At 49.3% G+C, this 26,973-nt stretch overlaps 1 protein-coding gene across 4 annotated transcripts in view; it reads right to left on the bottom strand.

Moving 5' to 3' along the window:
• The window catches only part of CTNND2 (catenin delta 2), a 704,219-nt gene that overhangs the window by 147,790 nt on the left and 529,456 nt on the right, over positions 1 to 26,973 (bottom strand). For all 4 annotated transcript variants that reach the window (XM_064160790.1, XM_064160789.1, XM_064160792.1 and 1 more), the window contains 2 exons: positions 17,519 to 17,651; positions 2,248 to 2,461 (listed from right to left, as the gene is read on the bottom strand). In XM_064160790.1, the coding sequence (XP_064016860.1) occupies positions 2,248 to 2,461; positions 17,519 to 17,651 (347 nt within the window). The remainder of the gene's footprint in view (positions 1 to 2,247; positions 2,462 to 17,518; positions 17,652 to 26,973) is intronic.

Genomic DNA, 26,973 nt, shown 5'->3' with positions numbered 1-26,973 from the left:
GGGGGCTCATCACTCTCAAGTTGTGCCGGGGAAAGTCTAGGCTGGACGTTAGGAGGAAGTTGTTGGCAGAGAGAGTGATTGGCATTGGAGTGGGCTACCCAGAGAGGTGGTGGAGTCACTGTCCCTGGAGGTGTTGAAGCAAAGACTGCATGAGGCACTCAGTGCCATGGTCTAGTTAATTGGCCAGGGCTGGGTGCTAGGTTGGACTGGCTGATCTTGGAGGTCTCTTCCAACCTGGCTGATTCTACGATTCTATGATCAGTCAGTTGGAAACCAGGACAGGTTGGGAGTGGATACAGGTCCATTCTTGGAGCAGAAAGCAACCTGATACCCAGCCTCCCACACAGTTGCCCCTAAGTAACAAGTACCAGGCTCTGGCATCTCAAGAAGAGCCGAATGCAAATAAAACCAGTGATGAAAGCACAGCCACAGAGGTACCAAAGGTGAGGCAGTCACCTGCAAATCACTACTGCCTCTACCAAGAAAAGAGAAAAGTAGTTGTGGTTGGGGACTCCACCCTGAGAGGAACAGATGTCCCAATTCCTGACCTGACCCATCCCATAGGGAGGTCTGTTGCCTCTCTGGGGCCTGAGTTAAGGATGTTATTAAAAGCATCCCAGGTTTGGTAAAGCCATCTGATTATTACCCACTACAAGGAATGCAGAGTGGCAATGATGGGGTTGAAGAGAGATGAATAGAGGAGATCAAAAGGGACTTCAGGACATTGGGGCAGATGCTGCAAGGATCAGGGGCACAGGCAAAGGTTGTTAAATACCTGCTATACCTGCTTGTATATTGTGCTAAGCTGTAAATATAAAGCTTCATTCTAACTTCCAGCTCAGCTGAGTCTAGTCTGCATGATTTCATAAGAGTAGGGAGGTTGGGGCACACTCAAACCACTCATCACAATACTACATACACCCAAAGGTCTTGAATTGCATTGTTTGTGGTGCAGAATCATAGAATCATAGAACCAACCAGGTTGGAAGAGACCTCCAAGCTCAGCCAGTCCAACCTAGCACCCAGCCCTAGCCAGTCAACCAGACCATGGCACTAAGTGCCTCATCCAGGCTTTGCTTGAAGACCTCCAGGGACGGTGACTCCACCACCTCCCTGGGCAGCCCATTCCAATGCAAATCACTCTCTCTGCCAACAACTTCCTCCTAACATCCAGCCTAGACCTCCCCTTGTTCTGTTGCTGCTTGCCTGGGAGAAGAGACCAACCCCACCTGGCTACAGCCTCCCTTCAGGTAGTTGTAGACAGCAATGAGGTCACCCCTGAGCCTCCTCTTCTCTAGGCTAAACAACCCCCAGCTCCCTCAGCCTCTCCTCACAGGGTTTGTGTTCCAGGCCCCTCACCAGCTTTGTAACTCTTCTCTGGACACCTTCCAGCACCTCAACATCTCTCTTGAATTGAGGGGCCCAGAACTGGACACAGCACTCAAGGTGTGGCCTGAGCAGTGCTGAATACAGGGGAAGAATAACCTCCCTTGTCCTGCTGGCCACACTGTACCTGATGCAGGCCAGGATGCCATTGGCTCTCTTGGCCACCTGGGCACACTGCTGCCTCATCTTCAGCCTACTATCTACCAGTACCCCCAGCTCCCTTTCCTCCTGGCTGCTTTCCAGCCACTCAGTCCCCAGCCTGTAGCACTGCTTGGGGTTGTTGTGGCCAAAGTGCAGAACCCTGCACTTGGCCTTGTTAAATCTCATCCCATTGGCCTCTGCCCACCCATGCAGCCTGGCCAGGTCCCTCTGCAGGGCTCTCCTACCTTCCAACAGCTCCACAGCTGCTCCTAGCTTAGTGTCATCTGCAAACTTACTGATGCTGGACTCAATTCCCTGGTCCAGATCATCAATAAAGATATTGAACAGGACTGTGCCCAGCACTGATCCTTGGGGCACACCACCAGTGCCAGCTGCCAACTGGATGTGGCACCATTCACCACCACTCTCTGGGCTCTGCCATCCAGCCTGTTCTTGATGTAGCACAGAGTGAATCTGTCCAAACCATGAGCTGCCAGCATGGCCAGGAGCTTCTTGTGGCAGACAGTGTCAAAGGCTTTGCTGAAGTCCAGGTAGACTCCATCCACAGCTTGCCCCACATGCACCAGGCAGGGAGCCTGATCATAAAAGACGATGGCAATAAAACCTAGTCCCCGATGCAGCAAAGCATCGCGCGGCACAGAACTGTGCTTACAGGGCCCATAGAGAGAGTCTGAACAAAAAGTACTGAAAGATGCAAACCTGTGACCAGTTCTCTGATCTCCAAGTCTGTAGTCTTGCGGAGCAGCCGTACTAATGCTGGGATCCCACCACAGTTCTTCAGAGCAATTTTGTTGTCGTCGTTTGCCTTCCCATACACCAAGTTTCGCAAAGCTCCACAGGCACTGCGGTGGACTTCTGTCATACGATGGTCCAAGAGGTCCACAAGTAACTGTATTCCACCTTGTCTTCTTATCTGAAACAGTCCAAAGGGGAAAATCATTACATAGGATCACAGAATGGTTCAGGTTGGAAGGGACCTTTAAAGATCATCCAGTCCAACCCCCCGATGCCGAGTTAGTCTCTCTCTTCATAGAATCATAGAATCAACCAGGTTGGAAGAGACCTCCAAGCTCATCCAGTCCAACCTAGCACCCAGCCCTGGCCAAGCAACCAGACCATGGCACTAAGTGCCTCAGCCAGGCTTGGCTTCAACACCTCCAGGGACAACGACTCCACCACTTCCCTGGGCAGCCCATTCCAATGCCAATCACTCTCTCTGACAACAACTTCCTAACAACATCCAGCCTAGACCTACCCCAGCACAACTTGAGACTGTGTCCCCTTGTTCTGTTGCTGCTTGCCTGGCAGAAGAGAACAACCCCACCTGGCTACAGCCTCCCTTCAGCCAATGAGGTCACCCCTGAGCCTCCTCTTCTCTAGGCTAAACAACCCCCAGCTCCCTCAGCCTCTCCTCACAGGGTTTGTGTTCCAAAGCCCCTCACCAGCTTTGTCACTCTTCTCTGGACACCTTCCAGCACCTCAACATCTCTCTTGAATGGAGGGGACCAGAATTGAACACAGTACTCAAGGTGTGGCCTGATCAGTGCTGAGTACAGGGGAACAATAACTTCCCTTGTCCTATTGGCCACACTGGTCCTGATGCAGGCCAGGATGCCATTGGCTCTCTTGGCCACCTGGGCACACTGATGCCACATCTTCAGCCTACTCTCTATCAGTACCCCCAGCTCCCTTTCCTCCTGGCTGCTTTCCAGCCACTCAGTCCCCAGCCTGTAGTGCTGCTTGGGGTTGTTGTGGCCAAAGTACAAAATCCTGCACTTGGCCTTGTTCAATCTCATCCCATTGGCCTCTGCCCATGCCTCCAGCCTGTCCAGGTCCTTCTGCAGGGCTCTCCTACCTTCCAACAGATCCACAGCTGCTCCTAGCTTGGTGTCATCTGCAAACTTACTGATGCTGGACTCAATTCCCTTGTCCAGGATTCGTGCAGGGAACCAGCAGGTTTAGACACCAATATGATACGTAGGTCAATGCCACTTATTGAAGCCAATAGTGATGCTTAAACAGTGGCTAACACAAGGTGTATAAGTGGGATAGGTCATATGCTGGGTTGGTCTCACTTAGGCTGTGCAGGAGCAGGAAAGACACAAGCTCATACCAGTATGGTACACAGGTGGTCAATGTGTTTCCTGAAGCTAAGTGTGATGCTTATATCGTGGAGTTCTGTACAGGGATGTGTACTTCTGATAGGCTGTGCTAGTTTGAAGCAGGGTAGAATGTTTTGGTGAGAAGAACTAGATCATAGGCTGTGAAAGGGAAACAGTGGGGATGTCTGCTCCCCTCAGAGTCTTGCTGAAGAAGAAACAAAAACATTAGATAACACTCTGGCCATTTTGTCTCTCACTCTGGCTGCTGGCTGAGCTACATCTCTCTAACACACCTTCCACTCACCTTTGCTTCTTAACCTCTTGGCTGAACCTCCATTCTTCCTTAGGACTGGGGTAAGGTTGAGAGGGGCAGGGGGAAGGTGCAAGGGTGGTTGGTAGCCCCTCCTGGGGACTCAGGTTTCTGGGAGGGCTGTTGTGTTTCTGTATTACCTCTTACCTTGTATATGTCTGTCTATAACTGTATATACTGTAACTATCTTATTACTGTCTACAACTACCTGAAGGGGCATTGTAGCCAGGTGGGGGGTGGCCTCTTCTCCCAGGCAACCAGCAATAGAACAAGGGGACACAGTCTCAAGTTGTGCCAGGGTAGGTATAGGCTGAATGTTAGGAAGAAGTTCTTCACAGAGAGAGTGACTGGCATTGGAATGGGCTGCCCAGGGAGGTGGTGGAGGCACCATCCCTGGAGGTGTTCATTCTATTTTATCTTTTATTTTATTTTTTATTTTATCTTCTTTTTTATCGTAATTTATTTTATTTTATTTTATCTTTAATTTATCTTCTTTTATTTTATCTTATTTTTAATGTAACTTATTTTATCTTCTTTTATTTTATCTTAATTTTTATTGTAATTTATTTTATCATATTTTATTTTATCTTCTTTTATCTTATTTTTAATGTAATTTATTTTATCTTATTTTATTTTGTCTTATTTTTTATCATAATTTATTTTATTTTATCTTAATTTATTTTATCTTCTTTTCTTTTATCTTATTTTTTAATGTAATTTATTTTATCTTATTTTATCTTTTATTTTATATTCTTTAATTTTATCTTATTTTTATCGTAATTTATTTTATCTTATTCTATTTTATCTTAATTTATTTTATCTTCTTTTATTATATCTTTATTTTATCTTCTTTTATTTTATCTTCTTTTATTTTATCTTATTTTTAATGTAATTTATTTTATCTTCTTTTATTTTATCTTAATTTATTTTATCTTCTTTTATTTTATCTTTATTTTATATTCCTTTATCTTATTTTTTCATGTAATTTATTTTATCTTCTTTTATTTTATCTTTATTTTATCTTAATTTATTTTATCTTAATTTATTTTATCTTCTTTTATTTTATCTTTATTTTATCTTCTTTTATTTTATCTTCTTTTTTAATGTAATTTATTTTATCTTCTTTTATGTTATCTTTATTTTATCTTCTTTTATCTTATTTTTTAATGTAATTTATTTTATCTTCTTTTCTTTTATCTTATTTTTTAATGTAATTTATTTTATCTTCTTTTCTTTTATCTTAATTTATTTTCTCTTCTTTTATTTTATTTTATCTTAATTTATTTTATTTTATTTTCTGGTTTATTTTATATTTTATTTCATTTTATTTTCTTTTATTTTGTATTTCATTTAATTTGTCCTCTCTGGAGTGGAGATCCACAGCCTGGAGGGCTACTCTGGTCTAGTGAGTCTGTTAGGGCAGGTCTAAGCGGAGCTAAATCACCATGGCTCCAGCAAGTGCTGGCAGTGCTCCTGCTAAATGTCTGCCAAGACCACAGGGATGGGAGGATAAGAAGCAGTTTGCACCAACAGAGCATCAAATCCCATTCCTCCAAAGGATTTCTAACAGATACTTTTGCCTCTCCTGACTCCATATGAAGGGAACATTTTTCAGTGCAGTATTTGCTGGCACAGGAGTGGCTGCTGCCTCCCCACACCCAGGAGGAAGAGGAAACAAAAGGTGCCACAGTCTGCTTAGAATCATAGAATCAACCATGATTTCATAAGAGTGGGGTGGTTGGGGAACACTCAAAACACTCATCACAATACTACATACACCCAAAGGTCTTGAATTGTATTGTTTGTGGTGCAGAATCATAGAATCATAGAATCAACCAGGTTGGAAGAGACCTCCAAGCTCAGCCAGTCCAACCTAGCAACCAGCCCTAGCCAGTCAACCAGACCATGGCACTAAGTGCCTCAGCCAGGCTTTGCTTGGACACCTCCAGGGACGGTGACTCCAGCACCTCCCTGGGCAGCCCATTCCAAAGGCAAATCCAGGAACACAATTCAGTGCAGTGTGCCTCTTAAGATAAACGTGCTGCTTGAAACTCCAAGTCCTTGCCACTCTTCTGGCATGCCTAGGCAACAGCAAACAGACAATACCAAACCTGCACACTGCAAAAGCACAGGAGATTTATTGCAGCCAAATTTACATGGCAAGTCACAGGGTAATTTACTCTCATTAGCCAAGTAATTTGCTCTAAGTTTTACAAAGTGCTGAGCAATTTTAGCTTAAAAAAGAGTGGAATCTTATGCAAATTGCTGCATTAACTCTGGAGTCTAATCTGTTTAAGGAGTCTAAATCAGGGTTTGGATCTACATTGCATGTAAGAAGGGTTTCGTCATTAGGACTTGTTAGACCAGACACAAAAGGCAACACAAGGCTGTGAACAGACATGGCTTAAATAAATTCAACCATGGCCAGATACACAAGGCTGAGCTTTAAGTTAAATGAGATTGTTCTCTGAGTACAGAGCCACACCATGCAGGTTGAGAAGAAAGACCTTTTTTTTTCTGCATCCACAGAAATCAGGTAGGAGTGTGGAGGAAGGATTCTGTGCAGCACCAGGATGCATAGGACAAGGATCAGTACTATCAAGCTTTTGTCCTGGGAGAAGTGCACCCTCAGAATGACTGCTGACAACACCAAGCTGTGAGGTGCAGCAGACAGGCTGGAGGGCAGAGATTCATCCAGAGGGACCAGGACAGGCTGCAGAGGTGGGCACAAGCCAAGCTCAGGAGGTTCAACAAGGCCAAGTGCAAGGTCCTGCATCTGGGCGGAGGCAATGCCAAGCAGAAATGCAGGCTGGGCAGTGAGTGGCTGGAGAGCAGCCCTGAGGAGAGGGACTTGGGGGTGCTGGTGGACCAGAAGCTCAACAGGAGCCAGCAGTGTGCACTTGCAGCCCAGAAAGCCAAGCAGAGCCTGGGCTGCAGCAGGAGAAGTGTGGCCAGCAGGTGGGGGGAGGTGATTCTCCCCCTCTGCTGTGCTCTGCTGAGACCCCACCTGGAGTACTGCATCCAGTTCTGGAGCCTCCATTACAAGAGGGATGTGGAGATGCTGGAGTGTGTCCAGAGCAGGGCCAGGAGGATGCTCAGAGGGCTGCAGCAGCTCTGCTGTGAGCAGACTGAAAGAGTTGGGGCTGTGCAGTCTGGAGAAGAGGAGGCTGTGAGGTGACCTTCTTGTGGCCTTCCAGGATCTGAAGGGGGCTACAAAAAAGCTGGGGAGGGACTTTTTAGTCTCTCACGGAGTGACAGGACTGGGGGGAATGGAGCAAAGCTGGAGATGAGTAGGTTCAGGCTGAATGTGAGGAGGAAGTTGTTGAGCAGGAGAGTGGTGAGAGGCTGGAATGGGTTGCCCAGGGAGGTGGTTGAGGCCCCATGGCTGGAGGTGTTTAAGGACAGGGTGGATCAAATCATAGAATTATAGAATCAACCAGGTTGGAAGAGACCTCCAAGCTCAGCCAGTCCAACCTAGCACCCAGCCCTATCCAATCAACCAGACCATGGCACTAAGTGCCTCATCCAGGCTTTGCTTCAACACCTCCAGGGATGACAACTCCACCACCTCCCTGGGCAGCCCATTCCAATGCCAATCACTCTCTCTGACAACAACTTCCTCCTAACATCCAGCCTAGACCTCCCCTGGCACAACTTCAGACTGTGTCCCCTTCTTCTGTTGCTGCTTGCTTAAGAGAGGAGGCCAATCCCACCAGGCTACAATCTCCCTTCAGGCAGTTGTAGACAGCAATGAGCTCTGCCCTGAGCCTCCTCTTCTGCAGGCTGCACACCCCCAGCTCCCTCAGCCTCTCCTCACAGGGCTCTGCTCCAGGCCCCTCACCAGCTTTGTTGCCCTTCTCTGGACACCTTCCAGCATCTCAACATCTCTCTTGAATTGAGTAGCCCAGAACTGGACACAGCACTCAAGGTGTGGCCTGACCACTGTTGAGGACAGAGGAAGAATAACCTCCCTTGTTCCACTGGCCACACTGCTCCTGAGCCAGGCCAGGATGCCATTGGCTCTACTGGCCAACTGAGCACACTGCTGGCTCATGTTCAGCCTAATATCTACAAGTACCCCCAGGTGCCTTTATTCCTGTCTGCTCTCCAGCTGTTCCTAGAGTAAAGCAAGATTGTAGCATGTGGGGTTTTTTTCCCCTCCAAAAAGTCTGTGCCTAGGTATAAGTTACCTATAATAATAAAGCAGTTTACCCTAATGTTCTTAAAACAAATTAAATTTGTGGGCTGATACAGGCATCCTATTCTAAATCTAAACACCAAGGATTAATGGGATCATCCAAATAACACTCTTACCTGCAGGCACAGAACTGAGTGAAAGTGCTTGTCTGACCCTGAGGGTATCAGAAAAGTGCTTTTCAATCTGTTAAAAGCAGTACCTCCTAAAATGGACAGACTGACCCTGACCTGCATTAACCAAGCTCCTCAGCTCCTGAGTCACTGGGTGACATAGAATCATAGAATCAAGCAGGTTGGAAGAGACCTCCAAGCTCATCCAGTCCAACCTAGCACCCAGCCCTGGCCAATCAACCAGACCATGGCACTAAGTGCCTCAGCCAGGCTTTGCTTCAACACCCCCAGGGACAGTGACTCCACCACCTCCCTGGGCAGCCCATTCCAATGCCAATCACTCTCTCTGCCAACAACTTCCTAACAACATCCAGCCTAGACCTCCCCCACCACAACTTGAGACTGTGTCCCCTTCTTCTGTTGCTGGTTGCCTGGCAGAAGAGACCAACCCCACCTGGCTACAGCCTCCCTTCAGGTAGTTGTAGACAGCAATGAGGTCACCCCTGACATGTACTTGCACAGGTGAATAGGAGTTCCCAAGGTGATGGCGAGGTGGATGCAAAGTGTCCTGCAGGCAGCAATGCAAACATAGATAAGCAAAAGTGTGAACATCTCTGTGTTCCTTTTTGGAAGCAGGAGCTGGCAAACAGCCCTTCACATGAACCATCATCAGTGTGAAGCCATTTCCATCTCAAACAGTGAGGTATCACACGGGCAGATGTTCAACACAGGAAAGTTATGGTTATCAGAGCAATCATAACATGCTTACAAGCAAGCAGGGAAGCACACTTTGTCCTAAAGCATGCACTTATTGCCTGCACTAACATCTGCTCTCTACAGACCTTCTAAAGTCCCTCTGGAAGTTTTACATTACTTTTTAGTATCACCTACCAGATACTTTCATTTAAGTGAAACTCCATGCCTGCATCAGCTTGCTTGTAGAGATCAAAGGAGTTTACATAATGCCTTTAATGGAAAACTGACTGTATCATCACTGGGTAAGCCAAATTACAGTACCACAGTGTCACAGTATCATCAGGGTTGGAAGAGACCTCACAGATCATCAAGTCCAACCCTTTACCACAGAGCTCAAGGCCAGACCATGGCACCAAGTGCCACGTCCAGTCCTGCCTTGAACAGCTCCAGGGACGGCGACTCCACCACCTCCCCGGGCAGCCCATTCCAGTGTCCAATGACTCTCTCAGGGAAGAACTTTCTCCTCACCTCCAGCCTAAACCTCCCCTGGCACAGCCTGAGGCTGTGTCCTCTTGTTCTGGTGCTGGCCACCTGAGAGAAGAGAGCAACCTCCTCCTGGCCACAACCTCCCCTCAGGTAGTTGTACACAGCAATAAGGTCTCCCCTGAGCCTCCTCTTCTCCAGGCTAACCAATCCCAGCTCCCTCAGCCTCTCCTCGTAGGGCTGTGCTCAAGGCCTCTCCCCAGCCTCCTCGCCCTTCTCTGGACACGCTCAAGCATCTCAATGTCCCTCCTAAACTGGGGGGCCCAGAACTGAACACAGCACTCAAGGTGTGGTCTAACCAGTGCAGAGTACAGGGGCAGAATGACCTCCCTGCTCCTGCTGGCCACACCATTGCTGATGCAGGCCAGGATGCCACTGGCTCTCTTGGCCACCTGGGCACACTGCTGGCTCATGTTCAGGCGGGTATCAATCAGCCTACAACTGAAAAGATTCTAGTGGAAAAAGGAAAAGAGGAAGACTAAGAGATGGTGGAGGGAGAACTATGATTTCTTACATCAGAAGATACTCTGTTTTCTCTAAGCAAACAGATGGGAACCTTGCAAAACTCTCTAAAAACAAAACCAAGATATCCTTCAAGTGACAGGACTGGGGAGAATGGAGCAAAGCTGGAGGTGAAGAGATTCAGAGTGGACATGAGGAGGAAATTCTTCACCATGAGAGTGGTGAGAGGCTGGAATGGGTTGCCCAGGGAGGTGGCTGAGGCCCCATTGCTGGAGGTGTTTAAGGCCAGGCTGGATGAGGCTGTGTGCAGCCTGCTCTAGGGTAGGGTGTCCCTGGGCATGGCAGGAGGGTTGGAACTGGCTGCTCCTTGTGGTCCCTTCCAACCCTGACTGACTGTATGATTCTGTGACTTCAGGGAGGTTGTGGCTGCCTCCTTCCTGGGGGGGTTCAAGGCCAGTCTGGATGAGCCCTTGAGCAGCTGTGTTTAGTTGAGAGGTGTCCCTATCCATGGCAGGGAGGTTGGAGTAGATGATCTCTAAGGTTCCTTCCAACCTAAGCTGTTCTATGTTCTGTTCCATGGCTATGAGAGCACCTTCAACTCTGCTTCTGGATCCTTCAAATGTTATGGCTGTCAGTGTTAGCCAGCAAGCCTACACACAACATCACAGACTCTATCACACCACACTCAGCATTAAGTATTCCCTTAATGCTTGCTATTAAGTACTCCCTAATTCCTCTCCAGCCAATTTCCTGGCTGCCTCTCGGACTGGGGGACGCTGGCAGTTTGGGCTCTCCCCTGCCACTGTGAGGGCAGCATCATTCCATAACCATCCCACTCATGGAAGAGGAGCTTGAGACATTTCTGAGTTTGGCTGCTCTGCTACTCACCTAAGGGTTTCTGTGATATGGATCTCTATTATTGGATATTGTCTGTAGCATCAGCAGGCTGCTCCTGCAGAGGAATCCAGCAAGGGATCATTGCTGAGTGCCTATCTCACCTCTGTGAGTGAGACCTGCTGTTCCCTTAACCCTCTCCTCAGCCTGACTGATAGTGAGGTAAAGCTGTGTTCATAGCTTAGCCTTTTCCATTTCCTGCCTTCCTAAATCTCTACATTTATCTACAGTATCCTTTTTGGACAAAGATCCTGAGTGAACTGAATCTGCTAATAAACTAAACTGATTTTTGTATATAGTTTGGGGGTGGGGTTCCAAGGCAAATAAATGAATTCTATTGGTTGTAATTCCTGACTTGGCCACGATAATTCCCTGCCTCCACAACAAACTCACAGAGGATGAGGCAGAAACATCCAGGATGAGATATAACAAGGCCAAGTGCAGGGTTCTGCACTTTGGCCACAACAGCCCAAGCAGCACTACAGGCTGGGGACTGAGTGGCTGGAAAGCAGCCAGGAGGAAAGGGACCTGGGGGTACGGATAGATAGTAGCTGAAGATGAGGCAGCAGTGTGCCCAGGTGGGCAAGAGAGCCAATGGCATCCTGGGCTGGATCAGGAGCAGTGTGGCCAGCAGGACAAGGGAGGTTATTCTTCCTCTGTCCTCAGCACTGCTCAGGCCACACCTTGAGTGCTGTGTCCAGTTCTGGGCTCCTCAATTCAAGAGAGATGTTGAGGTGCTGGAAGGTGTCCAGAGAAGGGCAACAAAGATGGTGAGAGGCCTGGAACATAAACCCTATGAGGAGAGGCTGAGGGAGCTGGGGGTGTGCAGCCTGCAGAAGAGGAGGCTCAGGGGTGACCTCACTGCTGTCTACAACTACCTGAAGGGAGGCTGTAGCCAGGTGGGGTTGGTCTCTTCTGCCAGGCAACCAGCAACAGAAGAAGGGGACACAGTCTCAAGCTGTGCCAGGGAAAGTACAGGTTGGATGTTAGGAAGAAGTTGTTGTCAGAGAGAGTGATTGGCATTGGAATGGGCTGCCCAAGGAGGTGGTGGAGGCACCGTCCCAAGCAAAGCCTGGCTGAGGCACTTAGTGCCATGGTCTAGTTGACTGGACAGGGCTGGGTGCTAGGTTGGACTGGCTGAGCTTGGAGGGCTCTTCCAACCTGGTTGATTCTATGATTCTATGAAGTTTATTGGTGAAGTGAATGTGAATGATGGCTCTGAGCACGTTGGCAAAGGAAATGCTTTCAGTGTGCAATCACTCACTTTTTAGCCTGGCCTGATACTTTTATTTTGAAGAGAGTATATGGGAATGCTCTCCAGTATAAAGAGGAAACTATCTGATCCAGCAATGCTTATTAAGGATGCCAGGGAAGGTTTCAGGCAGACCAGCTCAGCAGCTACTCCTCTTTCACTTGGCATCTTCGCAAGAGAACCCCAAGGATTGCAATTTTAATGCAAACATTCATTTCCTAGCTGGCAGAAAGGAGTCATTGCTGCCAAAACCCTTGAGTGACCTGTCACACCTTTGCAGCTGATGGCAGGCTGCCACTTTCCACGAGAGCAAAATGGTGTTGGCGTGTGAAACTGCACAACTCAAGCCTTGCATAGGGTGACCTCATACAAAGGAGTAAGCTGTGCTTACAGGAAGAAAAACTGCCTTGGAAGAACAAATGCTGTGCTTAATAGAATGTGCTCCTTTAAGGAAATGCTCTCTGCTGAGTATTTTTAAATGCTTCTCTTTTCCTCCATTCCCTGTTTATTTCTCCTTGGCACCCAGGAGCAGCTCCTCTGGCTCTGCTCACAATCTCACCATTGTTGGTGTGCAGAGCACTCTGCTAAGGAGAAAGAACAATCTGAAAGGGCCTTCTGATGCTCTTCTGCCTGATGAACTTTTCATTGGAGGCCCAGGGGTGATCTTATTACTGTCTACAACTACCTTTCAGGGGCATTGTAGCCAGGTGGGGGGTGGCCTCTTACTCCCAGGCAACCAGCAATAGAACAAGGGGACACAGTCTCAAGTTGTGCCATGGTAGGTATAGGCTGGATGTTAGGAAGAAGTTCTTCACAGAGAGAGTGATTGGCATTGGAATGGGCTGCCCAGGGAGGTGGTGGAGGCACCGTCCCTGGGGGTCTTCAAGCAAAGCCTGGATGAGGCACTTAGTGCCATGGTCTGGTTGATTGGCCAGGGCTGGGTGCTAGGTTGGACTGGATGAGCTTGGAGGTCTCTTCCAACCTGGTTGATTCTATGATTCTATGATTCTATGATTTGCTTTCCAATACCTAATCAAAACTTCTTCCTTCCCTTCCTTTTGCCTTTCAGTTGCACTCTCTGCTGTTGTCAATGAAATGCTGAACCTGCATAAAGAAATCTCAGAAAGAATTTCAAACCTCAGAATTGAGAAATCTGAGATTCTAAATTTCATAACTACTGCGTCCAACTCGACAGGGATGCCTGGAAATTTCTGCAACCTCTTACCACCTTCTGATCTTACAGAATCACAGAATCAACCCAGTTGGAAGAGACCTCCAACATCATCCAGTCCAACCTAGCACCCAGCCATGGCCAATCAACCAGACCATGGCACTAAGTGCCTCAGCCAGGCTTGGCTTCAACACCTCCAGGCACAGCCACTCCACCACCTCCCTGGGCAGCCCATTCCAATGCCAATCACTCTCTCTGACAACAACTTCCTAACAACATCCAGCCTAGACCTCCCCTGGCACAACTTGAGGCTGTGTCCCCTTGTTCTGTTGTTGGTTGCCTGGGAGAAGAGTTTGATGCCCACCTGGCTACAGCCTCCCTTCAGGGAGTTGTAGACAGCAATGAGGTCAGCCCTGAGCCTCCTCTTCTGCAGGCTGCACACCCCCAGCTCCCTCAGCCTCTCCTCACAGGGCTGTGCTCCAGGCCCCTCACCAGCTTTGTCACCCTTCTCTGGATACATCCAGCACCTCAACATCTCTCCTGAATTGAGGAGCCCAGAACTGGACACAGCACTCAAGGTGTGGCCTGAGCAGTGCTGAGCACAGGGGCAGAATAACCTCCCTTGTCCTACTGGCCACACTGCTCCTGATCCAGGCCATCTTCATCCTCAGTGAAGACTGGGCACTGCTCAACAGAAGATGACAAATCCAGCTAACAGGCATTAGCACAAACAATCCAATTTCTGCACCACCTTCCTAATGGCTGCTGCTCCACCTGGGCATCAAGTACAGGGAATAAAAGCAGGGAATGAGAGGCACTACTGATGCACACAGTTCGTGCCTTGCAGTCAAGAATACTTAAGGAGACTCGGAAGGAGCACTTGCTGAAAGCTGTGAGGTAACAGCAGCAGTTACAATCATGCTTCAAATGAAGACTGAGTAGTTCTGAGCAGCATAGAAGTAGCAGCATCACTAAGAAACCTCGGTGCCACTTCTAGCAGTGGTTGGTGTTTTTAACATTTCCCTATCACTGAGCTGCTATGGTCAGGGCTGGAAGGGGAAAAACAACAAACTCCACCACTAGTAGAAACCCCAATTCACTTCCCAGGCTCTTCTGTGAAAAAGTAAATGACATTTAAGCAGTCAGCTTCAGACATCTTCACACAGACAGTTCCCAACACTATCTGAAAGTCCTTTAAGTTACACAGGGGCATTTGCAGACCTCATTGCTAAATAAAGGGCCTGGAGTGCAGCCCTGTGAGGAGAGGCTGAGGGAGCTGGGGGTGTGAAGCCTGCAGAAGAGGAGGCTCAGGGCAGAGCTCATTGCCGTCTACAATTACCTGAAGGGAGGCTGTAGCCAGGTGGGGTTGGGCTCTTGTGCCAGGCAAGCAGCAACAGAATAAGGGGACACAGTCTCAAGCTGCTCTGGGGGAGGTCTAGGCTGGATGTTAGAAGGAAGTTGTTGGCAGAGAGAGTGATTGGCATTGGAATGGGCTGCCCAGGGAGGTGGTGGAGTTGCTGTCCCTGGAGGTGTTGAAGCAAAGCCTGGCTGAGGCACTTAGTGCCATGGTCTGGTTGATTGGCCAGGGCTGGGTGCTAGGTTGGACTGGATGATCTTGGAGGTCTCTTCCAACCTGGTGGATTCTATGATTCTATTCCCTTGTGGTATCTAGTTAATGTCTCCCAGTCCACAGCTAACAAGAGGCAGCACGGACTGTGCAATAACTAACTGTCTCTGATCATTTAATTGCCTTTCTCAGAGATTAACCAATTGCTTTATGGAAAAAAAAACAATTTATGAATCAGGATGAGAAAAGAGTATGGGGAGAGCCTGCAGTTACAATTTTCAGCAATACCTGCTAGCAAAATCTCTTTTCCAGTGCACAAACATTCTTCATTTTAGTAGTCATGTAAATATTTCTTTATTGCTGTTTCTAAGATGTCTCAGGTAAAGCATGCAACCAGTGCAGTTCTGGCAGTGCTGGCAGACCAGATCCTTACTTACTCACTGGGGAGTTTCTTCAGCATAAGAAATCCCTGAAGGCAAAGCTGCTACAGCTAGGGAGACTCACAGTGAATCTGCTGAGCATGAGCAAAAAGAAGCACTAACAAGCCAGCAAAGGCAGCACAGCTCTGACAAATAAGCAACAGCAGACCCTGATCTCAGTTTACCTTACATGCCAGGCTAAAAGATGACAGTACAGGCACAGATTTTTGTGCAGACCACATGTCCCTGATTAGTAGCACCTCTAAGCAGGCATTGGGAGGCAGCTGGGGCTGGTAACAGCTTCATTCATTCAATTTTAATTGACCCCTGAGTCAAAGAATCAGAGAATCAGACAGGTTGGAAGAGACCTCCAAGATCATCCAGTCCAACCTAGTACCAAGCCCTGGCCAATCAACCAGACCATGGCACTAAGTGCCTCACCCAGGCTTTGCTTCAACACCTCCAGGGACAACGACTCCACCACCTCCCTGGGCAGCCCATTCCAATGCCAATCACTCTCTCTGACAACAACTTCCTAACAACATCCAGCCTAGACCTCCCCCAGCACAACTTGAGACTCTGTCCCCTTCTTCTGTTGCTGGTAGCCTGGCAGAAGAGACCAACCCCACCTGGCTACAGCCTCCCTTCAGGTAGTTGTAGACAGCAATGAGCTCTGCCCTGAGCCTCCTCTTCTGCAGGCTGCACACCCCCAGCTCCCTCAGCCTCTCCTCACAGGGCTGTGCTCCAGGCCTCTCACCAGCTTTGTTGCCCTTCTCTGGACACCTTCCAGCACCTCAACATCTCTCCTGAATTAAGGAGCCCAGAACTGGACACAGCACTCAAGGTGTGGCCTGACCACTGTTGAGGACAGAGGAAGAATAACCTCCCTTGTTCCACTGGCCACACTGCTCCTGAGCCAGGCCAGAATGTTATTGGCTCTATTGGCCACCTGGGCACACTACTGCCTCATCTTCAGCCTAATATCTACCAGTACCCCCAGGTGCCTTTATTCCTGGCTGCTCACCAGCCACTCTGGTGAGTGCCTTTCTTCTGTTTCAGCCAGTGCCAAAAGCCAAACTGGTCCCATCAACCACAAGGAAGAAGCAAGCAACAACTACTGCTAAATCACAGGTGCAAACTAAAGCAAATATTGCTGTTTGAATTACATTTCAGGTACAATTTGCAATGAATTTTAACATCACAGACCAACAATCACAGGCTCACAGGATGTCAAGGATTGAAAGAGACCCAAAGAGATCACCAAGTCCAACCCCCCTGCCAGAGCAGGACAATCCTATCTAACACAGATCACAGAGGAACACATCCAGACAGGGCTGGAAATTCTCCAGAGAAGGAGACTCCACAACCTCTCTGGGCAGCCTGTGCCAGTGCTCTGTGAACCTTACAGGAAAGAAGTTCCCCCTTGTGATGAGATGGAACCTCCTGTGCTGCAGCTTACACCCATTGCTCCTTGTCCTGTCCCAGGGAGCAGTGAGCAGAGCCTGTCCCCCTGCTCCTGGCAGCCTTCAGATACTTATAAACATTTGTGAAACACTCTCTCAGCCTTCTCTTCTCCAGACTAAGCAGCCCCAGGTCCCTCAGCCTCTCCTCATCAGGCAGTGCCCTCCAGTCTCCTAATCATCCTCGTAGCTCTCCACTGGACCCTCTCCAGCAGATCCCTGTCCCTCTTCAACTGGGGAGCCCAACACTGAAGGCAGTATTCAAGCTGAGGTCTCAGCAGGGCAGAGTAGAGAGCAAGGAGAACCTCCCTTGATCTGCTGGACACACTCTGCCTAATAGTCCCCAAGATCAAAGTTCAGAATGCAAACTCAGTGAAATTAAACTCTTTTCAGACCATTACATATTAAAGCAGGCTTTGATTCAGAATCCTTTTGCATCATTTTAATCTTCTGTGTTTTTATCTAGTGTTCAAACACCTCCCTTTGAGAATCCTAAAGAAGTGTCCATAGGCTTCAGTGACCTGAAGACTGAACAGCTGCTGATGGTATGCAACCAATCAAGATATTCACAATCAGAACACAAAACAAAGATGAGTTACAGTAGTATCTTATGCATTTTTCACTTCCTCTACCAAATGACTTATGTGAAACCTTAAGTAAGGTCCAGAGAGATACACAGGCACCAGTTCTCTTGTCACTCCTTTTAAAAGCACATATAAACAACTGGTGATGGCAAATGACAGACAGCAGCAGTGCTAAAACACCCACCCAGTTCAAACATCTTACCTCTGCTTTTATTTTATTGTCTCCAAAACAGAGATGTTGCAAGTAGGCTGCAGCATTGGACTGTACTGAGGGGAACTGATGCTGTAACATCTGGATGACTTCTGGAAGCTCTGGATCCCGCCATCCGAACTCTCTGTGAGACAGGGAACAAGAGCAACTCATCAACACTTCTGCTGTTACTGCACAACAGAGGAAACAAACAGGTCAAGTTGGCAATCACTGGGTTCGAGGCTGAGTGCAAGGTCCTGCAACTGTGTTGAGGCAATGCCAAGCACAAATGCAGGCTGGGCAGTGAGTGGCTGGAGAGCAGCCCTTGGGGATGCTGCTGGACAAGAAGCTCAACAGGAGCCAGCAGTGTGCACTTGCAGCCCAGAAAGCCAAGCAGAGCCTGGGCTGCAGCAGGAGAAGTGTGGCCAGCAGGTGGAGGGAGGGGATTCTCCCCCTCTGCTCTGCTCTGCTGAGACCCCACCTGGAGTCCTGCATCCAGTTCTGGAGCGCCTGTGACAAGAGGGATGTGGAGATGCTGGCGAGTGTCCAGAGCAGGGCCAGGAGGATGCTCAGAGGCTGCAGCAGCTCTGTTCTGAGAACAGACTGAAAGAATTTGGGCTGTTGAGTCTGTAGAAGAGGAGTCTCCCAGGTGACCTTCTAGTGGCCTTCCAGGATCTGAAGGGGGCTACAAAAAAGCTGGGGAGGGACTTTTGAGGCTCTGAGTGAGTGACAGGCCTGAGGGGAATGGAGCAAAGCTGGAGGTGGGGAGAGTCAGAGTGGAGGTGAGGAGGAAGTTGTTGAGCAGGAGAGTGGTGAGAGGCTGGAATGGGTTGCCCAGGGAGGTGGTTGAGGCCCCATGGCTGGAGGTGTTTGAGGCCAGGCTGGATGAGGCTGTGTGCAGCCTGCTCTAGGGTAGGGTGTCCCTGGGCATGGCAGGGGGGTTGGAACTAGATGACCATTGTGGTGCTTTCCAACCCTGACTGATTGTATGGTTGAACAAAGAGGACAGTTGTTTCTAAGTAAAATCTTGATTTTTTTTCTCCCTCATTATTTTCAAAGCAAAAATTAAATCAAACTTGAAGCTCTTTTTTATTTTTAAATGCAGTTCTCTGAAAAAAAATATATATAAAGTGTAATTAGAGTAAATAACTGCATGGAGTTATGGCTCTAGCTGCTAAAGTTTCCTACACTAAAATGGCTATCTGAAACTTCAGTGCTTTCTCTTTGTAAAATTATGATTTGCAGGCTAAAGTCAGAGCCAGAAATGGTTTGCTATGAAATGCTAATCTGTCACAATGTCCTTCTTACTTATCTCACAGGCTCACAGGATGTTAGGGGTTGGAAAGGACCCAAGGAGATCATTGAGTCCAACCTCCCTGCCAGAGCAGGACAATACTATTTAGGATCATAGAATCAGTCAGGGTTGGAATGGACCACAAGGATCATCTAGTTCCAATCCCCCTGCTATGGGCAAGGACACCCTACCCTAGAGCAGGCTGCACACAGCCTCAGCCAGCCTGGCCTTAAACTCCTCCAGGGACAGTAGTCTCAACCCCCTCCCTGGGCAACCCATTCCAGCCTCTCACCACTCTCATGCTCAACAACTTCCTCCTCACCTCCACTCTCAATCTCCCCACCTCCAGCTTTGCTCCATTCCCCCCAGTCCTGGCACTCCCTCACAGCCTAAAAAGTCCCTCCCCAGACTTTTTGTAGCCCCCTTCAGATCCTGGAAGGCCACAAGAAGGTCACCTGGGAGCCTCCTCTTCTCCAGCCTGCACAGCCCCAACTCTTTCAGTCTGTGCTCACAGCAGAGCTGCTGCAGCCCTCTCAGCATCCTCCTGGCCCTGCTCTGGACACACTCCAGCATTTCCACGCATTTCCACATCCTTCTTGTCACAGGCGCTCCAGAACTGGATGCAGTACTCCAGGTGGGGTCTCAGCAGACTGGAGTAGAGGGGGAGAGTAACTTCCCTCCACCTGCTGGCCACACTTCTGCTGCAGCCCAGATCACAGAGGAACACATCCAGACAGGCCCTGAAAGGCTCCAGAGAAGGAGACTCTGCAGCCTCTCTGGGCAGCCTGTGCCAGTGCTCTGGGACCCTTACAGGAAAGAAGTTCCCCCTTGTGTTGAGGCAGAACCTCCTGTGCTGCAGCTTACACCCATTGCTCCTTGTGCTATGCCAGGGAGCAGTGAGCAGAGCCTGTCCCCCTCTGCTAACCAGCCCATTGCTCCATCTCGATCTCTGACACAGGTTTACACATTTTACATGTAAAGCAGGATCTAGTTTGTCTTTTGGTTTGTTTTTTTCCAGATGAGGTCCATGCTCAGTGTAAAATGATTAGGCAGATCTGGTTCCACTTGAGCAGGGTGTTAGGACCAGATGACCTCTGCAGATCCCAGTCAACCTCACCTCTCTCTGATGCTATACAGTGTGCTAGTTTGAGCCTAGCTGGGGTATTTTGGTGAGAAGAATTAGATGATAGGTTGTGAAAAGGAAACAGTGATGATGTCTGCTGCACTCATAGGCTTGCTGAGATGGAGAAGAACAAGAACACAGACATAGATAAGGCAGTTGTTTGCTCTCTGTCTTTGGGGCTGAACTTTTCTCTCTAACCTAAGCTGCTGTCTGTGTGACTAATCCATCTGCTTCCTAACCCCCCTGGCCAACTCTCCAAACTCACCTTGAGCCTAAGGCAAAGTCTGGGGTAGGGTAGATGGGTGGGGAGAAGACAGCAGGGTGGCTGGGAGCCCCTCCTGGGGACTCTGGTTTCTGGCAGGGCTGCTGTGTTTCTGTGTTACTTCTTAACCTGTATATTCCTGCATCTACTGTCAATCCCTGCTTGTCTATTGTGCTAAGCTGTAACTACAAAGCTTCACTCAATTTCCAGCTCTACTGAGCCTAGTCTGGGTGATCTCCCGAAGCGTGGTGGGTCAGGGAACACCCAAACCATCACCCACAGTTACACAAGACACACACACAGTATCACAGTATCATCAGGGTTGGAAGAGACCTCACAGATCATCAAGTCCAACCCTTTACCACAGAGCTCAAGGCCAGACCATGGCACCAAGTGCCACGTCCAGTCCTGCCTTGAACAGCTCCAGGGACGGCGACTCCACCACCTCCCCGGGCAGCCCATTCCAGTGTCCAATGACTCTCTCAGGGAAGAACTTTCTCCTCACCTCCAGCCTAAATCTCCCCTGGCACAGCCTGAGGCTGTGTCCTCTTGTTCTGGTGCTGGCCACCTGAGAGAAGAGAGCAACCTCCTCCTGGCCACAACCTCCCCTCAGGTAGTTGCAGACAGCAATGAGGTCTGCCCTGAGCCTCCTCTTCTCCAGGCTAACCAATCCCAGCTCCCTCAGCCTCTCCTCCTAGGGCTGTGCTCAAGGCCTCTCCCCAGCCTCGTCGCCCTTCTCTGGACACGCTCAAGCATCTCAATGTCCCTCCTAAACTGGGGGGCCCAGAACTGAACACAGCACTCAAGGTGTGGTCTCAGCAGTGCAGAGTACAGGGGCAGAATGACCTCCCTGCTCCTGCTGACCACACCATTCCTGATGCAGGCCAGGATGCCACTGGCTCTCTTGGCCACCTGGGCACACTGCTGGCTCATGTTCAGGTGGGTATCAATCAGCACCCCCAGATTCCTCTCTGTCTGGCTGCTCTCAGCCACTCCGACCCCAGCCTGTATCTCTGCATGGGGTTGCTGTGGCCAAAGTGCAGCACCCTGCACCTGGAGCTATTGAAGCCATCCCCTTGGACTCTGCCCATCTGTCCAGGTGGTCAAGGTCCTGCTGCAGAGCCCTTCTGCCCTCCAACCCAGCCACATCTGCCCCCAGCTTGGTGTCATCTGCACACTTGCTGATGACTGACTCCATGCCCTCATCCAGATCATCTATGAAGATGTTAAAGAGGATGGGGCCCAGCACTGATCCCTGAGGGACACCACTAGTGACAGCTGCCAGCTGGATGTGGCACCATTCACCACCACTCTCTGGGCTCAGCCCTCCAGCCAGTTCCTAACCCAGCACAGAGTGTTGCCATCCAAGCCATGGGCTGACACACCAGGACACTTCAAAATATTCATTCCTACCACCCAATCTGAAGCACCTATGAAAACAGACTTTTCTTTCACCCTCCACAGCACGAAGACACCATCAGCAACAGCTGAAACATCTGACTGGTGTCCAGCAAGTCCCAGAAGGTATTCTGCAGCCTCCCAGAAGTGAAGTTAAAAGCCTTCTGTCACTCCAGGTAAATTTTTCCCTGCTGTGCTTAGGGGTAAAATTAGTAATGAAAATGGATTTGGACTTTGTGTCCCAAGAGCCAGACACTCTGTGTGACATACTTCTGCCATCAAAGTGCTTTTACAGGCTTCCATCTAGTGATACAGGCACAAAGTAACAGAGGAAACCAGGGGAAAGCAGTGACCTGTGAAGAAGTTTGTAGGTGATCTGTTGGCAGTTAACGTTGATCACCTCCAAGTTGACTGACAGAAAACGTTTCAGCCATAGAACCAACCAGGTTGGAAGATAACTCCAAGCTCAGCCAGTCCAGCCTAGCACCCAGCCCTGTCCAGTCAACCAGACCATGGCACTAAGTGCCTCATCCAGGCTTTGCTTCAACACCTCCAGGGATGGTGACTCCACCATGTTCAGCTACTATCTACCATGACCTCCAGGTCCCTTTCTTCCTGGCTGCCTCTCCAGCCACTCTGTCCCCAACCTGTAGCACTGCTTGGGGTTGTGTCTATCTGTTGGAGGGTAGGAGAGCCCTGCAGAAGGACGAGGACAGGCTGGATGGGTGGGCAGAGGCCAATGGAATGAGACATAGCATGGCCAAGTGCAGGGTTCTACATTTTGGCCACAACAACCCCAAAGAGAGCTACAGGCTTTGGACAGAGTGGCTGGACAGCAGTCAGGAAAAGAGAGACCTGGGGGTGCTGGTAGATATTAGGCTGAAGATGAGGCAGCAGTGTGCCCAGGTGCCCAAGAGAGTCAATGGCATCCTGGCCTGCATCAGGAACAGTGTGGCCAGCAGGACAAGGGAGGTTATTGTTCCTCTGTACTCAGCACTGGTCAGGCCACACCTTGAGTGCTGTGTCCAGTTCTGGGCTCCTCCATGCAAGAGAGATGTTGAGGTGCTGGAAGGTGTCCAGGGAAGGGCAACAAAGCTGGTGAGGGGCCTGGAGCACAGCCCTGTGAGGAGAGGCTGAGGGAGCTGGGGGTGTGAAGCCTGCAGAAGAGGAGGCTCAGGGCAGAGCTCATTGCTGTCTACAACTCCCTGCAGGGAGGCTGTAGCCAGGTGGGGTTGGGCTCTCTTCCCCCCAGGCAAACAGCAACAGAACAAGGGGACACAGACTCAAGCTGTGCCAGAGGAGGTCTAGGCTGGATGTTAGGAGGAAGTTGTTGGCAGAGAGAGTGATTTGCATTGGAATGGGCTGCCCAGGGAGGTGGTGGAGTCATCGTCCCTGGAGGTGTTCAGGCAAAGCCTGGCTGAGGCACTTAGTGTCATGGTCTGGTTGACTGGCCAGGGCTGGGTGCTAGGTTGGACTGGATGATCATAGAATCTTCACAGAATCATAGAATAACAGGCTGGAAGAGACCTCCAGGATCATTCAGATCCTGGAATTACATGGAATATTCTAAGCTTAATCAGTGAATGGCTGTACATAAACACACAATCAAATACAGCTAAAAAGAGAGTCCAAAAGAACAACTGATATGGACTGCTCTGGGTGATCCTGCTCTGGCAGGGGGGCTGGACCAGATGATCTTTTGAGATCCCTTCCAGTCCCTGACGTTCTCTGATTCTATGATTCTACACTATGGACCCTCACGACCAGCTCTGATTATTCTTCTTCCAGGCTAGAAGAAGCAAAGAAGGGGAAAAAAAGGTAAAGGTCTCTTTGTCAATGTGATGGTTTGGGTGTTCCCTGCTCCCCCCCACTTTGGAAATCACCCAGACTAGACTCAGCTGGCTCTGGAAATTGAATGAAGCTTCTATTTACAGCTTAGCTCAATATACAAGCAGATATTTACAGTAGATACAGTTATAGACAGAGATAGACAAGTGAAAAGGTAATACAGAAACACAGCAGCCCTCCCAGAAACCTGAGTCCCCAGGAGGGGCTCCCAACCACCCTTCCACCTTCTTCCCCACCACGTCTCAATCTTACCCCAGTCCCAAGGAAGAATGGAGGTTCAGCCAGGGGGTTAGGAAGCAAATCAGAGAGACAGCAGAGAGAGGCTAGAGAGAAATGCAGCTCAGACAGTGCCCCAAGAAGAAGTGCCTTATCTGTTTGGATTCTTGTTCTTATCCATCTCAGCAAGCCTATGAGTGAAGCAGACATCATCCTGTTTCCCTTTCATAGTCTGTGATCTAATCATAGAATCAACCAGGTTGGAAGAGACCTCCAAGATCATCCAGTCCAACCTAGCACCCAGCCCTAGCCAGTCAACCAGACCATGGCACTAAGTGCCTCAGCCAGGCTTTGCTTCAACACCTCCAGGAACAGCAACTCCACCACCTCCCTGGGCAGCCCATTCCAATGCCAATCACTCTCTCTAACAACAACTTCCTCCTAACATCCAGCCTAGACCTCCCCTGGCACAACTTGAGACTGTGTCCCCTTGCTCTGTTGCTGGTCCTTCTCACCAGCTAGCTTCAAACTAACACAATCAAAGGTACAGTTAATTGATGTGATGGGACAGAGTCTTGACACTATACTGACACATGAAAACAAGGCTGTGCCTACTCTTCCCCTCTGATATCCTCCCCCCCCTACCCCAAACCCAAAGAGACAGTAAATAAGTGATGTCTAAACACCTGTTGGAAGTGGTTGTGTGCACACTGGACATAAACAGAAAATGAACTCAGGAAAGAAACCCTTAGCACTGAATATTGAGCTTGTCATGCAACCAGCTTTAGGAGAGACAATGAACAAAGCCAGGGGGAGAAAAGCTGAGGAATGCAGCCCCAGTGTGTGCTGTCATTTCAAACAGATGGTCCCTGAGATGTTTGTATTTTGAGTAGTTTCTAAATGAAATACAGCAGCCATATAAAACAAACAAAAGCTCTGACAATGGTTAAGGCTGGCTGAGTATTTGTGATCACTTCAGCAGCCTTCATGGCCAAGAAGGACTAGAATCACAGAATGTCAGGGGCTGGAAGGGACCTTCAGAGCTCATCCAGTCCAACCTCCCTGACAGAGCAGCATCACCTAGACCAGACCATACAGGAAAACATCCAGGCTAGCTCCAGAGAGGGAGACTCCACAACCCCCCCGGGCAGCCTGTTCCAGGGCTCTGTTACTCTCACAGGGAAAAAAATTCCTCCTCATGTTTCCATGGAACTCCCTGTGTCTCCATTTCCACCCATTGCCCCTTGTCCTGCCATTGGGCATCACCCAGCAGAGCCTGGCTCCAGCCTCCTGCCACTCACCCTGCACATATTCATGAGGTCACCTCTCAGTCTCCTCTTATCCAAGCTAAAGAGCCTCAGCTCCCTCAGTTTCTCCCTGTAAGAGATGTTCCATTCCCTTCATCATCTCTGTGGCTCTGCACTGGACTCTCTCAAGCAGTTCTATGTCCCTCTGGAACTGGGGGGCCCAGGACTGAACACAATACTCCAGATGTGGCCTCATTAGGGCAGAGTGGAGGGGCTGGAGAACCTCCCTTGACCTACTAACCACAGCCCTTCTAATACACCCCAGAATGGCATTGTCCCTCTTGGCCACAAGAGCACATTCCTGGCTCACTGTCAACCTCTCATCCCCAGGACTCCCAACACCTTTTCCCCTTTGCTGCCTTCCAACAGGTCAGCCCCCAACCTATCCTGATTCCTGCAGGCTGTAGCCAGGTGGGGTTGGTCTCTTCTGTCAGGCAAGCAGCAATAGAACAAGGGGACACAGTCTCAAGTTGTGCCAAGGGAGGTCTAGGCTGGATGTCCCTGGGGGTCTTCAAGAAAAGCCTGGATGAGGCACTTAGTGCCATGGTCTAGTTGATTGGATAGGGCTGGGTGCTAGATTGGACTGGCTGAGCTTGGAGGTCTCTTCCAACCTGCTTGATTCTATGATTCTATGTTAGGAGGAAGTTGTTGGCAGAGAGAGTGATTGGCATTGGAATGGGCTGCCCAGGGAGGTGGTGGAGTCACTGTGCCTGGAGGTGTTGAAGCAAAGCCTGGATGGGGCACTTAGTGCCATGGTCTGGTTGAATGGCTAGGGCTGGGTGCTAGGTTGGACTGGATGATCTTGGAGGTCTCTCCCAACCTGGTTGAGTTTATGATTCTCTAATTAAGGAGACTGACATGAGACACAACTCTGAGACAGAGCAGCAGAAACAGCAACACCAAGAAGTCCAGGCAGCTCTGGGTGCAGCAAGTATGGTATTGAAACCAATTCCTGTTTCTGACATCAGATCACATCCATGCATCAAGGATTAGGACCCAGGCAGCCATTAACAGAATGAGAGATGCTCTCTATCAACCCCTTTCCCTCACCAGAAAGTGAAGATAAAGGGAATAAGGAGATAGATACTGTCTGCAAAAAACATGCTGTCAACTTCAGAAAGTGCAGGTACTTAGAAAAATGTAGCTGCAAAGTAAAATCACTAAACAGAATCAGTTCTAACTCAAAGCAGGAAGACACATTGGAAAATAAATGAGATGCAGATGTAAAAGATTGTTAGTATCAAAGCTGAGTGCTCTGGCTGTGTGGGATCACTTATATGTTCTGCTGAACACAGAGCATGTGCTGCACATGAATATTTGCTTGAATCATAGAATCAACCAGGCTGGAGGAGACCTCCAAGCTCAGCCAGTCCAACCTAGCATCCAGCCCTGTCCAATCAACCAGACCATGGCACTAAGTGCCTCATCCAGGCTTTCCCTGAATGATGTCAGAATTTTCTATTGCTGCTATTGCACCTACTGAAGGCAAAGTGAAAAGCAAAACTAAAATTCCCATGACATCTCTAAGTGCAAGGTCCTGCATCTGGGTTGGGCAATGCCAAGCACAGATCCAGGCTGGGCAGTGAGTGGCTGGAGAGCAGCCCTGAGGAGAGAGACTTGGGGGTGCTAGTGGAGGGGAAGCTCAACAGGAGCCAGCAGTGTGCACTTGCAGCCCAGAAAGCCAAGCAGAGCCTGGGCTGCAGCAGCAGAAGTGTGGCCAGCAGGGCCAGGGAGGTGATTCTCCTCCTCTACTGTGCTCTGCTGAGACCCCAGCTGGAGTACTGCATCCAGTTCTGGAGCCCCTGTGACAAGAGGGCTGTGGAGATGCTGGAGTGTGTCCAGAGCAGGGCCAGGAGGATGCTCAGAGGGCTGCAGCAGCTCTGCTGTGAGCACAGACTGAAAGAGTTGGGGCTGTGCAGGCTGTAGAAGAGGAGGATCCCAGGGGACCTTCTTGTGGCCTCCTAGTGTCTGAAGTGGGCTACAAAAAAGCTGGGGAGGGACTTTTTAGGCTGTCAGGGA

The sequence above is a fragment of the Pogoniulus pusillus genome, chromosome 21, assembly GCF_015220805.1.
Source record: "Pogoniulus pusillus isolate bPogPus1 chromosome 21, bPogPus1.pri, whole genome shotgun sequence".
Classification (NCBI taxonomy): Eukaryota; Metazoa; Chordata; class Aves; order Piciformes; family Lybiidae; genus Pogoniulus; species Pogoniulus pusillus.
The sequence above is the reverse complement of the archived record's forward strand: the minus strand, read 5'-3'. Positions and strand labels throughout refer to the sequence as shown.